The sequence below is a fragment of the Lytechinus pictus genome, chromosome 6 (genome assembly GCF_037042905.1).
Source record: "Lytechinus pictus isolate F3 Inbred chromosome 6, Lp3.0, whole genome shotgun sequence".
Classification (NCBI taxonomy): Eukaryota; Metazoa; Echinodermata; class Echinoidea; order Temnopleuroida; family Toxopneustidae; genus Lytechinus; species Lytechinus pictus.
Genome location: NC_087250.1, coordinates 11,477,969 through 11,495,187, shown reverse-complemented (window position 1 = coordinate 11,495,187; position 17,219 = coordinate 11,477,969). Strand labels below are relative to the sequence as shown.

The following is a 17,219-nucleotide window of genomic DNA, read 5'->3' as shown; positions in this document are numbered from 1 at the left end:
ATGCAGGTGAGACTGCAAGAGGTGCTCTACTTATTTGCAGGAGGTTGTTTTCCTGCTGCGGAATGTGCCGCTAAGAGTTCTGAAGCGATCATTGAGCATGTTATGCAGCATACTATTATTATAATTATTATTATTACTGCACACCCAATTTTGTCGCCATTCTTTGCGGAAGGTTGTTTTCTTGTTCTTATCCAATCAGAGGCAAGGATTTCAGTAGCTTATAACAGACTAATTATTTGATGAAATGCTCCTAAGACCAGCACTATCTTTGTTCCAGAACTTGAATTCATCCTTAAAAATTTACCTAGTATTTGTTTTTAGGGAATTCTGTGTTTATCATCTGCAACATTTTGTAATTTTGTCACCAATTTTTTTTGCAGGAGGTTGTCTTCTTGCTCAGGAACGTGCCGCTGAAGAGTTCTGAAGAGATCATCGAGCACGTCATGCAATGTCTGGCCGAGGTCAGTCGCGTCCCCACGGAGCAGGGCTGGGAGTCCCACTTTGGAAACAAGAGGTGAGGTATGATGGTAAAGGTAGCATATCATGGTGCATGTGGCTGGGGAGACAGTCTAGCACTAAAAGAAGATGCATGAGGCCTGTTCGCATTTATTTTCTTTACTGCCTTAATAGTACTGGTTGATTCTTGATAACACAATATAACATAAGAAATAAATCCACCAGGCAAATTTTTTTTACTGTGTCGCTCGCTGACTTTTTACTTCCAAGTCTCATGCCATTTAGGGTTAATGCTTGCCAACTGTTTTGGAGTGTTATGGCCCAGTGGATTAATCTTTGGACTTTGAAACAGAGGGTCGGGAGTTTGAATCCCAGCCATCGCGTGATTTCCTTTTGCGAGAAATTGATCCACAATGTGCTGCACTTAACCCAGGTGAGTGAAATGGGTACTGACAGGAAGTAAATCCTCAAAAAGCTGCGAGCACCAGAATCGGTAGCTGAGGGTGTAAGCCGGGGTAATATAGGAGCGTCTTTAATAAGCACCTGACTATGTGGATATGTGCGCTTTACAAATACCCTATGTTATCATTTTTTTCAACTCTGTCATTTGTATGGGAAAGAGTTCCATTTGCACCCCCCACCCAAAATGACAAGAGATTGTCGAGACTTACGGTTTGTTCACTTCATATTTCTCTATCGATTTTTTCACTGTTCCTTACCTTGCTTGGGATTCGAACACACCTCGTACTTTTAGTCAAGACCTCTATCCGCTGTGCCAGCGAGAAGCACTGATACCGGAAGAAGTATTTTAGCAATCTTGAGCCGATACTTCCGACTAGTCTAGACTCACAGACCCTTTACTGACTAAATAAACCGATGTTTATGGACAATAACACGCACTCGATCCTGCTCGAAATTTGACGGAATAAGGCCATATTTTGGTATGTATTTCCACTTCCCCATCACATATGTTCTATATTAGGGCTAGATATATTATTTTGAACCTTCTCAATGTTTTAATTTTCAATTTTATTGGGGGTGCATGTGGAACTCTTGCCATTGTATGTAATACATATTATATGACACCTAGATAGATCCTTGTAATTTGATTGGTTGTTTGATATCGTTCATTCAGCCCATTTTGCCGTGACGTCATTGGCCGTGCAATTTTGGATCCATATGATTTTGTCAATTGCACACGCGCACCGAGACTGCATTCTGCAGGCACCAGCAGTGCGCATGTTGTAATGACGTAACAATCAACAGACCGAACTCGCAATGCATGAGCGTGTTTTGCATCGAAATTCATGAATTTCATATGAAAAAAAATCAATTTGTTGGTGTCATATAAACCAATTAATGAATGTTTTTTTCATTCGTGCAATGGACAGAATACTTCATTCGGTGAAATATGAAATGAATGATCCATTCAACGAGGTGTAGCCGAGTTGAATGGATCATTTCATCTTTCACCTCATGAAGTATTCTGTCCATTGCACTCATAAACATTCATTATTTGTATACTTTACTTCTTTTTCTCATTCCCACACAGTTCTTTGGAGGATGTTTACAGTATCAGCCATCTTGCCTATCTCGGTCTGGAGGCACTCTGCACAGGTTCTCATGGGGAATCCTCTCACATGCTACGACAGGTAAGATACGTTTCTCTTGTCTTTGCGTTAAAGGGATGGTCCGGGCTGAAAATATTTATATCTTGATACATAGAGTAGAATTCACTGAGCAAAATGCCGAAAATTTCATCAAAATCGGATAACAAATAATAACGTTATTGAAGTCTAAAGTGGAGCAATATTTTGTGAAAACAGTCGTCATGAATATTCATTAGGTGGGCTGATGATGTCACATCCCCACTTTCCGGTTTGTTATGTTATTACATAAAATCTTATTTTTTTCATTATTTCAACCTTGTGTGAATAATATGTCTCCCTTATAATGAAATATGTTGCAGCAATAAATATCTAATGCACTAAATCAGTTGTCAATCCAATTTTTCTAGTTGTTGGAGGAAAAAATTTGAATAAACCTAATTTCATATAATAAAATACAAAAGAACAAGTGGGGATGTGACATCATCAGCCCACCTAATGAATATTCATGATGACTGTTTTCACAAAATATTTCTAAACTTTAAAATTCAATAACTTTGTTATTTGTTATCCGATTTTGATGAAATTTTGGCATTTTGCTCAGTGAAATCTACTCTATTTATCCTATAAATACTTTCAGCCCGGACCATCCCTTTAAAGTTACTCCTTCACGCCGAGTGTTGAATGTTGAGCCCAGAGAAACAAACTTAATTGAATGTAATATTTTGTCACCTGACTTCACAATTTAATATCTTGACTTAAACATGGTAGAACTTTTTTTAGCACCACTCTATGCATGATAAGAATGTAAAATAAGTATTGTTAAACCAGTGAAAAATTGTCACTCTGCTGAGAATGGATTTACTTCTTTTCCTTTTACAAATCATTTTTCTCTTGAAACAAATTTTTTATTTTTTTTCATTATAATTTTGTCCCAGGTTTTCAAGCATCTACTTCCAAACATCTTGATGCTGATTGGTGAGAATCAAGCCGTTGCCTCGACGTCCATACCAAAACACATCCAACAGATGAAAGACCATGCCGAGGCTTTCGCCAGGTAACTACATGCGATGCATATTATTAAAAGTTAGGCCAGGCCTTAGTATCGGCCAAATGTAGTGTTGTTACATTAAGACTTAAAGGCGAGCGAACTTACCACCATGTATTTTTTGCCCATTGACTGTGTCTTGAAAATAGCTAGTATGAAATATACCTTTTGAGATAGCTCTGAATGATACAGAAAATTATTTATCCTATAACTTATAATTTGTAGGGAAACTATAAATTTCTGAGAGGAAAAGTACTGTACTTGTTTAGCTATTTTTTAATATGATTATAGTGGTATGAACGTGTTGAGTGGGGAATTGATGTGTTATTTATCAAATGGGTCTACATTACAAGATGACACTGGTTAGAATGTAGCATGATGGGTTTTGAACCTGGCCCGGTTTGGAAAATGAACAATTATAAATCAACACTTCTATGGGATGTTCACCTCAAATCTTAGAGATACAGTTAATTCATTCTGAAGTGATTTATTGGATGAAATGCCATTGTATTCATATCCCTTTTCTCCCAATGGCTAGATTGCTGTAAAATATATATTCCAAGTCAACTTGCAAGTTTACCTTCCGAAAATTGAATATTCATCCAAGTTTAAGCAATTTATTTGACCATTGTTATGGAAAACGTCTTCTTTTCTTATCTCAGTCGGCATTCATACATTTGTTCATTTATCTGCATTATTTTAGTTAGTGAATCTATCAAATACATTCATTCATTATTCACTCTTTTTTCATTCATTTATTCATTCATTCATAAATTCATTCATTCAATTATTCATACATTTATTCTTCATTCATTCAAGATGTCAATCATTCATTTTTATCTCCTTTGTCTATCTATTCTTACATTCCTTCGTTTATTAATCTTTCACTTATTCATTTCTTCTTCCACTCATTTTTTTATACATTTCTAAAGTTTATTATGTAAGTCAAGGATATTTTTGTGCTTCCAAAAGACTTGACCTTGGCAAATTTACCTGTATTGCAATCTTTGAACGGTCCCACTAACGATATTTTGTCTCTTGATTCCAGCCATTTGTATAAGGACATTGGGGAGAAATCCTTGCCATGCTTGAGGGTTCTAATGCAGCACATGTGTGTCAAGGTGCCGGATAAGGTCGAGTATCGGACGCGAGTCTCACACACCATCGCTCGCATCCTTGCTGGTGTTCCGGCCGAAATGGAAGCCAGCTTCGTCAAGTGGCTCTTCCTTTACTCCAAAAATGCCAAGGTATGTTGGTATAATTTTCATTTTGACTTATGGAGTGAAAATTTGTTACTCTTTAGAACCACAAACATTCTGGGGATGGGCAATTAAAAAATATGAGTGAGTTGATATGAATAAATTTTAGAAATGTATAAAAAATGAATGAATAAATAAAGGAATTAATGAATTTATTAGATAATAAATGATTTCAACGTAAGAAACAAAAAATAATGAATGAATAAATGATTGAATGCTTAATCATAGGAATGAATTACTGAGTAATTGATAAGTGAAATGTATAATGAATGAATAAGGAAATACAATAATTGTATACATGTCGATATCATTGATTTGTAAATTAACAAAAAATCAATTAATCATTGAATTTCTTTTTTACCAGTGATTAAATGAATGCATAGAATATATATTTGATAAATGATTACAAATGGATAGGTAGATTTGTTAATAAATTAATTACTCTCAAATGAATAATCAATCAATCATGAATTAATTAATTACTCTCAAATGAACAAGATAATACCCCTCTTTCCACCTCTCTTCATCCTCAGATCAGCTATCGTGTCTTTGCTCTTGAAGTAGTCGGTGCCCTTCTTGAGAGGCCAGAGAGACAATCATCTGGTAAACTTCTTTTCAAATCATATCATTTCAAATCAAATCATATTTATTTATTTATTCATTTATTCATTTATTATTTATTTATTTATTTATTTATTTATTTATTATTTATGTGTTTATTCATTTATTTTTTTTAAGGGGGGAGGTAATAAATATTATAGAATGAAAATGAATAAAATTTTCAGGTAATCATCAGGTAAACTTCTTTTCAAATCAACATTTTAAATCAAATCATATTTATTTATTTGATTTTATTCATTAATTTTATTTATTTATTTGTTTGCTTATTTATTTATTTATTTATTCATTTATTTATTTTGTTTTATTTATTTATTTTTCATTTATTCATTCATTCATATTTTTAAGGGGGGAGGTAATAAATATTATAGAATGAAAATGAATCCAATCAAACGTTTTGAAGATCTATCACTTACGTGTATATATTTACTATACAGCTGTACTTGGATTCTCATTTTTTTCCAAAATGTATTCCCTTGAATGTCTTACGCATGTTACAGATGAACAATAATATTGACAATAGTAATAGGCATTTATATTGTGCCAATAATCTAGAAATAATCTATTCCGACGCGCATTGTTATTATCATTATGAATAGTAATAAATTGTTTTTTGATTACCTATTCTCACTAAGCCTCAGTGCCCAGTCTCCATAATTGTTGAAAATAAAATCTTTTTGTTTTTATTTTTTTGCTTTTGATAGGCGAGGGCAACCAGGAGCAGTTTTTATCTCATCGTTTCTTACTTGACATCATGGTGTCCCGCTGCTCTGATAAGGCACCTACGTAAGTTTTAACCTCTGGACAAATTTTCCACTTTTTTTGGTTTTGCTCAATAGATTTCATATAGAGCACTATAATCATTCAAAAGTTCTACACTTAAATTCAGGTATGATTTTCTCCATGGATTTTGATATTTTTGTAAAAGGCTTGTTTTTCTGTTACTTTTTTTTCCTAAGAGTTACTATCAATTAAGTCTAATTTTGTCTACTTGTCTAATTTTCATTTAGCCTATTTACTCTAATTTTCACTTTGTCTATTTATTATTTTACTTGTAAAATGGAAATAAGTTCATGCACAGTTCATCTAACCATAAATTGCATTCGCCATATGTTTTGCTTACATATATTTTTTTCTTTTGTGGACGATTTTGGGAAACGTGGGAGGTGTAAATTTTGCAACTTTTGTGATGTTTCCTTTTGAGTATTTGGTCATGTATCGAAACACAATTTTTCGAAAAATTAGATTCATGAAAATTGGCAAATAAAACCGCAGGGAAAAAATGATGTCTACACAGTACATTGAATTGTATCAGGAACAAATGTAGGGGTACTTCATCTCTAAGTAAAAGTAATTAAATGAATGAAGAATGCTAATTGTTTTCCCCATAAATCAGTGTTCGAGCCAAGGCGCTTAGCTGTCTTGCCCAGTTTACTGCCCTCGCTGGTAACCAAGCGTCCAACCCCCTGTCGGATATTCTAGCTGCCCCTACGGCCAAGACTGGGGCTACCCCGGTGCTTGTTCTTGAGGATGCAATCAAGGTAAAATATTTATACAGCTCCCACAGTCCTTCACGTTAATAATTTCATGGAGCTCAATAAATCGCTCCTTATTTTTTTGAGGAGCTCAATTGAGCTCCTCAGAATCGCTCTCCTTGAGGAGCTCTAATTAATTCAATACATGTATGATAAATTGTAGATTTTTCTTAACATTGTATATGCAATAGCTGTGTAGCTATTAATTAATCTGTGGTGAAACTAGGCGTGGATCAATATGTTTACAAAATATCGTGCTCCTGCTCAAAAAAAAAAGAAAAAAAAAAGAAGAATATTCACCTCTTTCCCGACTCTGATTTGAACTTACTTGTAGTCCCACATGTAGACTTCCATGGTGTTGCCATGAAAATCTACATATGGGACTACAAAATTTACCGAGTTCAAATCAAAATAATTTCAAGGAATTATGGAAAATAGATGGCCATTTCATGGAGTTAAAGATGTAAAATATTAATTTTTTTTTTTTGAGCGCGATTTTTTGTTCTCATTTTTTTTTAGGAGCGCAGTAGGAGTGCCGGCGCGATCGCGCTCCTCAAAAATGAAGGTCTGCTCCCAAGAATGTTCTGTTATCTGATTGGTCCAAATCGGATCACATGATATCAGCAAATTGCACTACTGCATCCAACATGCACTATCCTGCACTCTGACGTCATACCAAATGCACTATCCTGCACTCTTGACGTCAGAGTGCAGGATAGAGTTGTGGTATTATCTAGAATTTAGTTGAAATATAGCATTCGGGGCAACTCAGTAACATGGGTGAGGGGGGGATGGTTGTATAAAACAAAAAATACACATACTCTTGTGCATAGAGGACCTCAATAATGAACTCTGTGCTCGACTCGCCAAATTGATATACTGCACTTGGTCTTGCGGACCTCGGTGCGGTATATCCATTGGCTCTTTTCGCACATCGTTCATTATTTGGCCCTGCATGTACGCGCTTACGTGCATTATTTGTATATTATTTTTTTATGAAAACCCCACCCCCCCAAAAAAAAAAAAAAAGAGAAGAGAGAATAGTAATTCTAACGATCTGTGTTTCACACTACATAAGAAAGTTCATCGTGTTTTAGCGTACTAACCCTCAGGGAAAAACATTACACAGGGGATTTGATTTTGCCCTTGAAATGTAAAAAAAAAAGCCCTGGAAAAAAAAATATAGCCCTGGAAAATCCCCATTCACTGTCGTGTTAACGCTTATCCAATGTTGCAGTTTTATTCATTTAGGGTGTGAAAAGTAGCCCCCGAACATAAAAAATTATTTTTTGCCTGGCCTAGTTATTGCCCCTTGTTAGCTGGATGGTCGCAACCTATGTTGTTCATTTTAATGCAGGAAGCTGCTGCAGGATCTACCAATGGCAACGCGGCTGCAGGACATGCTGGGACTGACGCAATGGATTGTGGGTCGACGGTGAACGATGGGGGTTCTGGAGAGGTCACGGAAGAATCTGTGAAGGAAAAAGGTCCCTCAGAGCCTAAGAAGGGTGCCACCCCTGGGAACCTAATGGGAGGGTCCCCTGCTCTGTTGTTCGGAGATGAGAGTGCAGCAGGTATGCTTTCCATCCTAAGTTCCTCTTAAAAAAAAAAAAAAAATCATTTTGTACTTGTTTTTATTTTTATCATTATCTTAAGTAATAGTTGTAGCAATTTGCTTGTTTCATAATAGATGTGCCAGCATCGTATTTTTCCCCAATATCCAGGAACCAGGACAGAAACTTTAATAAATATAATTTCACTTTTTTTTTTTAATACAACTGTTCACATACTTTGTCAACATTTTTATTTTCTTCTTCAGAGGAAGAATTCAAGAAGGTCCATGACCATCACAGTCAAATCCAGTTCGTATGAAATGAGTGTTGCCATGTTGGGCAAACCTCTTAAGAGTTGCATGCTTAGATGGTCTTAGAAATTGCTACAATTACAAATAGTAAAAGACCCTTATCTGCCAATTTTCAGGTTTTGTTGGTAGCAGTGGGCTGTTGAATTGCTTGAAGGAAAGGATCTGCGATGATAAAGTCGGAGTCCGCAAAGCTGCTCTACAGGTAATACTTCAATTTTTTTTGGTAATTTGTTTATTCTGTTTGATGAAACAGGAAAAATCTAACTCATCCCTATTTTCCAGTTTCATGGGTTTGGAGTTTTTTTTGGTTTTGTTTTGTTTGTTGTTTAGGTTTCGTTTTGTTTTTGTTCTTTTATTTTTTTTCTGATGAAATTATGATTACTTGTAATTGTATTTGATCTGTTGTATTGTTTATATTTGGTCCTTGTTGACCCCATATAATATATGAATAAAAAAAAAAAGAATTCTTTTGATGGGTTGTAAATATTTTTTCCTTGGTGTAGGCGCTTGAGAATATCTTCAAGCTCCAGTGTATGGCCTTTGACCTTCAGCTGTTGGAGATCCTCCGGGAGCGTTGCCGTGATACCGCCCTCTCTGTCCGTAAGCAGGCACTAGACTCGCTCACCAGTCTCCTCAAAGAAAGCCCAACTGACGAAAGGGTCCAAAGGTACTATTTGAAATCTATTTTCATATGAACGCACTTAAAACGAATTTGATGCAAGTCATTTGGTAAATTAAAAAAACCCAAAACTATTCCAGACTACGTGAAATCAACCATTACACATGTTTCCACTTCACAAATATTTTATAGCAGACAACAAAGATAATTTTAAGTTTCAAGTTGGATATTTGGCCTACATACATCTGAATTTAGTGACAGGGAACATGAACAAATTGTAAAGGTATGTCTATCTTATGCAAAAACATATTTTCTTGGGTATGAATTTGGTTTTTATTAATGTTCGATTCCCCTTAATGCAAGTATTCGTTTTAGAAGTAGAGGGCGCTCATTTAAGATTTAATGTCATTAGTGAATACACAGTTGTGTGCGTTCTCCGAACATGATCGACTAATGCGGTAATGTGTTACAGACCCAGTCAGCAATCCTTGACTTGACTTAATATCGCTTGGACCCAGAGCAAAAGAAATGGTCCACTTAGCCCATCGGTCTCTCTTGTTCTGGCCCTGAGTGTAGTAATACAGTCAAAGATTGCTGACTGCCACAGTATATACCTCCTGCAGTTGGGAAAGTAAGTTTGTTTTCTTGGTTAGGCTCTGATCTTTTTGAGGTGTCACAACATGTGCTCCAGGCTTTATTTCGTCTAAGACATAGTGTTAGGCTTGCAATAGGGTTTTATGTTAGGTTTAGGTTAGGGTATAGTGTTGAATGCAGGGTTTGAGTTGGTCATTCCATTTTTGTGTGGAATTTAAAGCGGAGCAAATGTCATGGCACCCTCTTTGAAAGACCACCAGACCTTGCGGTTATAGATGATTATATAGATTATATCAAGATTATATCTTTGTAGGAAACATGAAAAATTGTCTCCGTACTAGGCAGAAAAAAAAAAAAAAATATTTTTGGGGCTACTTTTCACAGCCTACTGCCCAAAACTGCTAATTTGGATAAGCTTTTACATTGCAATGAATTAGAATTTTCCGGGGCTATTTTAAGCATTGTGCCCCTAGCCTCTGTAATTGTTACCCGGAATTGCTGAGATTTCTTTTCCTTGCCTTGTTTCAGGGTATGGCTTCAGGGTGTCCTGCCTACAGTGTCCGACCGAGAGTCGTCAGCCTCTGAGAAATGCTTGCAGCTCCTTCAAGATCTCGTTCTGGATGGTGTATGCAGGAAAGGTGTCACCGAGACCAAGAAACGGCTGGCGTGGAGTCTACTCTGTCAACTCATGGAACCTGACCTCTGTGACCTCAGGTTAGTAGTCATGTGACCTCAGATCTGTTGTCATGTGACCTGAGATCTGTGTATGTAAGTTTCTGAAACTCATTGTGAAGTTGTAACAAGCTTCAGATACATTTTGCCATCTATTGGAATGTATTGCTAGACTTAGTTGGCAATTAGTTCTTGTTTTAAATGAAATTTGAATTTGGTTTGTAGACATTGGTGGTTATTTTACCTGACTGTTGTTACTGCTAAGAATGCATGAATGCTTGTTATTAAGCAACCAAAACACTGATATCTTAAGCTCCTATCAGAGGGACCATATGCATTTTTTGTTGGAATGATGTTACGCACACTTGAAAATAGATGTTGAGATCAGGGCCCCATCTTACAAAGAGTTACGATTGATCAAATCAACCACATCTATGGAAAGCCAGTAATGTCAACATCTAAAATGCATGTTTGTTTAGACTATTTTCTAGATATGATGTCCATTCATATATTGATATTTTTTTTAGAAAATTCAGTGTGCTTCTTCTTGTGCAAATATCCCAAAGAAAAATTATGACATTGATGGATTTCCATATACTTGAGGTTGATCGGATCAATCCCAACTCTTTGATATAACTTTACTGAAAATATTTATTTTTTGTTTTATCAGGGTGTATTTCCAGCGAGTATGTCGTCTGTGGGCGAGGCAGAAGTTACTCACTCCATCACTGGTGAAAGGCTTGGCAGAACACACACAAGGAGATAATACTGTTGTAAGATAATATGGATTTACAGATTTATTTCTAAAAAATCATTCTGAGTATTAAAAAGTGGATGATAACGAGTTCTTCAGAGCTGCCAACCAGTACGTTTTTGGCATATTTAGTATGTTTTTGCAACCAAAATAAGACAGTACGTTTTTTTCTTTAAAAAATATGATTTTTATATTTTACAAAATCGTAATTTATTGAGAAAAATCATCTCTATATGTCTCTATTTCCTAAAACTTTCACAAATATGGTTATTGGTTCAATGTAATTTCAGGTAACTTGTTTTTGTTTTCAATCATTTCGTTAAAACCAGGACGCATGTTTCAATGTTTTTTTTAGCTGCAAGAGCAGTGCGCATTTTGGCTTGCATGCAGCTTTAGTGCCGCGATGAGCGCGTGCGCCACGCATTGTATTATGAAATACATTTTTTTGGGGGAAAATACAGTTTTTAAATCACAGAATACACTTTTTCATTCCCAGAGGTTGGCAGGTCTGGTTCTTTACTTGCAATTATCAAGAGCAAATGCAAGAATGATCATGGGAGTATTTCATCAACTCTTGTCTTCTGACAAGTTGTCAGATCTGACAGCTTTCCTCAGATTTGATTTGCTGAGAAGCACTGTTACTGTGGTTACTGCCAGATAGCACAAGATTTGTCGGATAAAACTTCTTACAAGTCCTTTCATGAAACTCTCCCCGGAGACAAAATAAAACAAAAAAAAACTGAAGCTGAAAGAAAGTTCATCAGATCATATATATAAGGATATTTTCTCCCTCCTATCTTTTAAGTTTTGCAGAAGTAAGAGTTTTTTCCAATAGATTTTTATTTCATGCCATATTAAAAATCGACAACAATAGGTATGAATTTAATAATCAACATACAATATTACAATGAAATAAATAACATTAAAGATTTAATACTGTTTACTCGTTTAAGTTGATAATTCATAATGAAGTATATTATCAATCATTGTGGAGCGTTGTGGCCCAGTGGATTAGTCTTCTGACTTTGAAATAGAGGGTCGTGGGTTCGAATCCCAGTGTGGTGTTATTTCCTTCAGCAAGAAATTTATCCACATTGTGCTGCACTCAACCCAGGTGAGGTGAATGGGTACCCGGTAGGAAGAAATTCCTTGAATGCTTGAGCGCCTAGGCAGCCCAGCTAAAGCCGGGGTAATAATGATAGCAGGGCCCGCTGGGAGAACAGTTTTCAGAATGGAAGTGGCTTCCCTGGGTAAATATATACCTACATGTATATCATTATTATTATTATTATCTTCCTTTCCATCAACCCAGGCTGCCTGGATGTTCCTGTCCCAAGTCTCTCACTTCTGCCCTCACCTGGACAAGGCCCTGGTCCTCTCGACCTGGCACGACCTGACCTCTGACCTCACAAACAGTTCAGTGAACTCTACAGCTCAAGGGTCAACGAATTCTGAGATCTTGACCAGTGTGCTTTCCGTCATCGGGAGTCTGGCAAGCCACCTAGGGGAAGATGAGAGGAAAGATCTTGTGCAGGGGATGGTTGAGAGGCTTGTTACTCAGATGGACTCGCCAAACCTTATGGGAGCTATGGTAGAAACTGTGTATAAGGTTAGTTCACATATGACATATAAAAGAGTTCTGTAAAAGGGAATTTACATAAGAACTTTGAATAAGGCTTGGTCAGATAAGAACACTGTATAAGGTGTGGTCATGTAAGAACTTTGCATGAGTTTAGGTGATATATAAACTCATAATAAGGTGAGTCGTTAAAATTTGGTTGATATAAGAAATATGTATTTGTAAGTTGATAAGGAAAGGTGTTAAGGTATGGAAATGAGTATCAGAACCTATGAAAGATAGACTGATGTAAGACTAGTGTTGTTTTGGTCATCGGGAGTCTGGCAAGCCACCTCACGGAAGATGAGAGGAAAGATCTTGTGCGGGGGATGGTTGAGATGCTTGTTACTCAGATGGACTCGCCAAACCTTATGGGAGCTATGGTAGAAACTGTATAAGGTCAGTTCGTACATGACAGATGTATTCATAAGGAATTTAGCTCACATGAGAACTTTGTATAAGATGTCATATAAGAACATATAAGGTGTGGTTGTGGTCGAATAAGAACCATGTATAAGGTGTGGTTGTATAAGAACATTGCATCAGGTGTTGTCATATAAGAACCCTACAGGTATATAAAGATGTGGTCATATAAGGACCCTATATAATGTGAGTTGTTAAAGATTGGTTGATATAAGAAAGGAGTAGTGATAAATAGATAAGGAAGTGTGTTAAGGTATGGTAATGATTAGTACTCTGTATAAATGATAAAAGCTAGTGTTAAATTGGTTGGTGGGGGGACTAACAGGACTTGGGCCTTAGAAGACTAACAATAAAAACCTGTGCATCAAATTGAGAAATCTTCATTTTATGGTCGAATGCTCATGTGTCCAATTGTCTTATTCTTCATCAATGTTCAGGACGTCTTCTTAATACGCTATATGACGTAGGAAGAAAATGATATGATTGTAGTTATAAATATGATGAGCATCTCAAGAAATGTTGAAAAGGAAAAGGAGATTTTTTCCCTTGTTATTATCTGTTAATGATAATTTGTTGTGTGTACATGTAGCTTTGCTGTGCCTGTGTCGGTGAGAACGAGACCGCCAACCCGCTCCTGGACCAATCCTGCGACACGATCCTCCAAGCCTGTGACTCGTACCTCTCCCAAATCCTGCTCACCGAAGATGCACCCCGACCGGACGATGCCACGGAGGAGAAGCTCATCGCCAGGATCTTCCTGCTGGGCGAGATAGCCCAGCTGTGTCCCTATAGGATGCCTCGGAGGGTCTTTACCCTGGTCCAGTCCCTCCTGGCAGGTCCAGGAGCTGCAATCTCTGAAGGTAGGATGCTTAAAGGAAGTTAATGATTTGTTCCCCAGGATTCAAACTGGATTCAAAAGTTTCAGCTGGTAATTTATTCATTATTGCAATGCTTAACTCTAATAGAGCCTGTTAGACCCATCTCATAGCAGAGGGGAAGGGGGGGGGTGGATTGATTTTTCTGTTAGGAGAGAAAGTCCAGCTGTGTCCCTATAGGAAGCCAAGAGGAATCTTCACCCTGGTCCAGTCCCTCCTGGCAGGTCCAGGAGCTGCAATCTCTGAAGGTAGGATGCTTAAAGGAAGTTAATGATTTGTTCCCCAGGATTCAAACTGGATTCAAAAGTTTCAGCTGGTAATTTATTCATAATTGCAATGCTTAACTCTAATAGAGCCTGTTAGACCCATCTCATAGCAGAGGGGAAGGGGGGGGGGGGGGTGGATTGATTTTTCTGTTAGGAGAGAAAGTCCAGCTGTGTCCCTATAGGAAGCCAAGAGGAATCTTCACCCTGGTCCAGTCCCTCCTTGCAGGTCCAGGAGCTGCAATCTCTGAAGGTAGGGTGCTTATAGGAAGTTAGTAAATTTTGCATTTTTTCGGCTGCGGAAAAGTAAATATAATATAATTTCTTATCTGACAATGTTGTGGTATCAACCTTAGAAATGCAACCAAGATTAAGATTCAGAGTTTTCAGGATAATTTTGAAACTTTGAGTCCCTTTTGTATACAACTTACGCATAATGATTATCAAGTATCAGCAAATGAATGACTGTAATTTCTGGGCCCCGTCTCACAAAGAGTTACGTTTGGTCCGATCAACCTCAGCTATAGTGGAAGCGTTGTGGTGTAGCGGTTCTGACTCTCGCCTTGCAATCAGAGGGTCGTGTGTACGAATCCCACCACGGCCTAGCGTCCTTTGGCAAGACGTTAATCCACACTTTACTATTCTCCACCCAGGTGCCTAATGGGTACCTTCTAGGATGCGAAAGCCTATGTAGTATGCCTTGCAATTGAGTCTTGGAACTCTTGTTGGAATGCCTGGTCAGTAATCAGGGCCCCGTCTTACAAAGAGTTGCGATTGATCCGATCAGCCACAACTATGTAAAGCCAGCAACGTCAGCATCTAAAATGCATATTTGTTCAAAATGTTTTCTAGATATGTCTATCATTAGATTCATCCTTTTCTTGGCAATTCATTACACTCATCTTTGTGTACAAACGGACATTGTGCAAATTTCCTTCAGGACACATTATGGCAATGATGGATTTTCATATAGTTGAAGTTGACCGGATCAATTACAACTCTTTGTAAGACGGAACCCTGGCATCAAGTAAAAAAGTGTCCCTGCTCTTATAATGAATTGTGTAACGCAGACGGGACAGCCTGGGTGTTCACTTGTTTTAGCACTTGTTTTAAGTATATTTTTCTCCCTTACCTTGCAGGATCTGATCTACCTTCTTCTCAAGGTCTCACCCAGTTCTCCCAGCAGCCTCTCTCCCAGTTCCGCACCAACGGTTCCCCCGTATCAATGGCCGTCCGGGCCCATGCCTTCGTAACCCTCGGCAAGCTGTGTCTCCACCACGAAGGCCTCGCTAAGCAGTGCATCGCTGCCCTCGCCCGGGAGCTTGAGATAGCGGACGACGCGGCTGTCCGGAATAACGTCGCTTTGGTCATGTGTGATCTGTGCATCAGGTGGGTGTGTCATAAAGTTGTTCGCAAGTTAAGACTTTAAGAACGACTTTGATCCTTATGTGCTAAATAATACCCAAATGAACATATAATGGCGAACATCATTTAACACGAGAAAGGATCGACAGTCGTTCTTAAACTTACGAACAGCTTTATGAAATGGCCCCCTGGTATAAATTTTAAATAGATAAATAAATAAGATAAGATTTGTGTAACGCATATATCCACCTTGTTAGGTGCTCAAGGCGCTCCTACATTACCCTGGCTAAGCTAGTCTACCGATCCCGGTGCTCACAGCTTTTTGAGGAATTACTTCCTGCCAGTACCCATTTACCTCACCTGGGTTGAGTGCAGCATAATGTAGGTAAATTTCTTGCTGATGGAAAACACACCATGGCTGGGAATTGGACCCACATCCCTCAGATTGAAAGACAAGAGTCTTAACCACTAGACCACAATGTCCCCCTGTTTCCTGTGTTAGCAGCCATGTTAATGAGAGAAGTATTCTCTTGCTGAACTGTTTCCTGTCTGACCTTTGACCTCTAGGTACCCTAATCTTGTTGATCGCTACGTGCCTAATCTAGCAGCCTGCTTGAAAGACAAGGATAAACTGGTCAGGAAACAGACGCTGACTCAGCTCACCCAGCTAGTTCTGGTATGTAAAGATTTATTTAAGTGTTATGTCTTGTACTTAGTCTCTGCTTCATTTTTATGCCATGAAATAAGATCCTGAGTCTGTTTTACAATGTGTTTATTTACACTTGCACTTAAAATCCTTATAAGTGTTTATCTAAGGTGTACTGTCAATGAGATGATTGTTCACTTAAATTTGCACTTAAAATCAAAATGAGTTAAGTATTTATTTTAAGTTACACTTGAAATCCCAATATTATGATTCACTGAATGTTGCACTTGGAATCCCAATGAGATAAGTGTTCACTTATACTTGGAATCCCAATGAGATAAGTGTTCACTTATACTTGGAATCCCAATGAGATAAGTGTTCACTTATACTTGGAATCCCAATGAGATAAGTGTTCACTTATACTTGGATTCCCAATGAGATTAGTGTTCACTTATACATGTACTTGGAATCCCAATGAAATAAGTTTTCACTTATACTTGGAATCCCAATGAGATAAGTTTTCACTTATACTTGGAATCCCAATGAGATAAGTTTGCACGTATACTTGGAATCCCAATGAGATAAGTTTTCACTTATACTTGGAATCCCAATGAGATAGGTTTTCACTTATACTTGGAATCCCAATGAGATAAGTTTTCACTTATACTTGGAATCTCAATGAGATAAGTTTTCACTTATACTTGGAATCCCAATGAGATAAGTTTTCACTTATACTTGGAATCCCAATGAGATAAGTTTTCACTTATACTTGGAATCCCAATGAGATAAGTTTTCACTTATACTTGGAATCCCAATGAGATAGGTTTTCACTTATACTTGGAATCCCAATGAGATAAGTTTTCACTTATACTTGGAATCTCAATGAGATAAGTTTTCACTTATACTTGGAATCCCAATGAGATAAGTTTTCACTTATACTTGGAATCCCAATGAGATAGGTTTTCACTTATACTTGGAATCCCAATGAGATAAGTTTTCACTT

The 17,219-nt window shown here is 37.4% G+C and overlaps 1 protein-coding gene across 2 annotated transcripts in view; it reads left to right on the top strand.

The window, feature by feature from the left end:
* Window positions 1–17,219, top strand: part of LOC129263818 (condensin-2 complex subunit D3-L-like) — a 38,307-nt gene that overhangs the window by 7,171 nt on the left and 13,917 nt on the right. For both annotated transcript variants that reach the window (XM_064100896.1, XM_064100895.1), the window contains exons 5-20: window positions 381–514; window positions 2,009–2,108; window positions 3,002–3,120; window positions 4,160–4,358; window positions 4,904–4,973; window positions 5,693–5,774; window positions 6,385–6,529; window positions 7,881–8,097; window positions 8,504–8,589; window positions 8,891–9,054; window positions 10,129–10,314; window positions 10,943–11,045; window positions 12,339–12,635; window positions 13,657–13,927; window positions 15,345–15,594; window positions 16,138–16,246. In XM_064100896.1, the coding sequence (XP_063956966.1) occupies window positions 381–514; window positions 2,009–2,108; window positions 3,002–3,120; window positions 4,160–4,358; window positions 4,904–4,973; window positions 5,693–5,774; window positions 6,385–6,529; window positions 7,881–8,097; window positions 8,504–8,589; window positions 8,891–9,054; window positions 10,129–10,314; window positions 10,943–11,045; window positions 12,339–12,635; window positions 13,657–13,927; window positions 15,345–15,594; window positions 16,138–16,246 (2,532 nt within the window). The remainder of the gene's footprint in view (window positions 1–380; window positions 515–2,008; window positions 2,109–3,001; window positions 3,121–4,159; window positions 4,359–4,903; window positions 4,974–5,692; window positions 5,775–6,384; window positions 6,530–7,880; window positions 8,098–8,503; window positions 8,590–8,890; window positions 9,055–10,128; window positions 10,315–10,942; window positions 11,046–12,338; window positions 12,636–13,656; window positions 13,928–15,344; window positions 15,595–16,137; window positions 16,247–17,219) is intronic.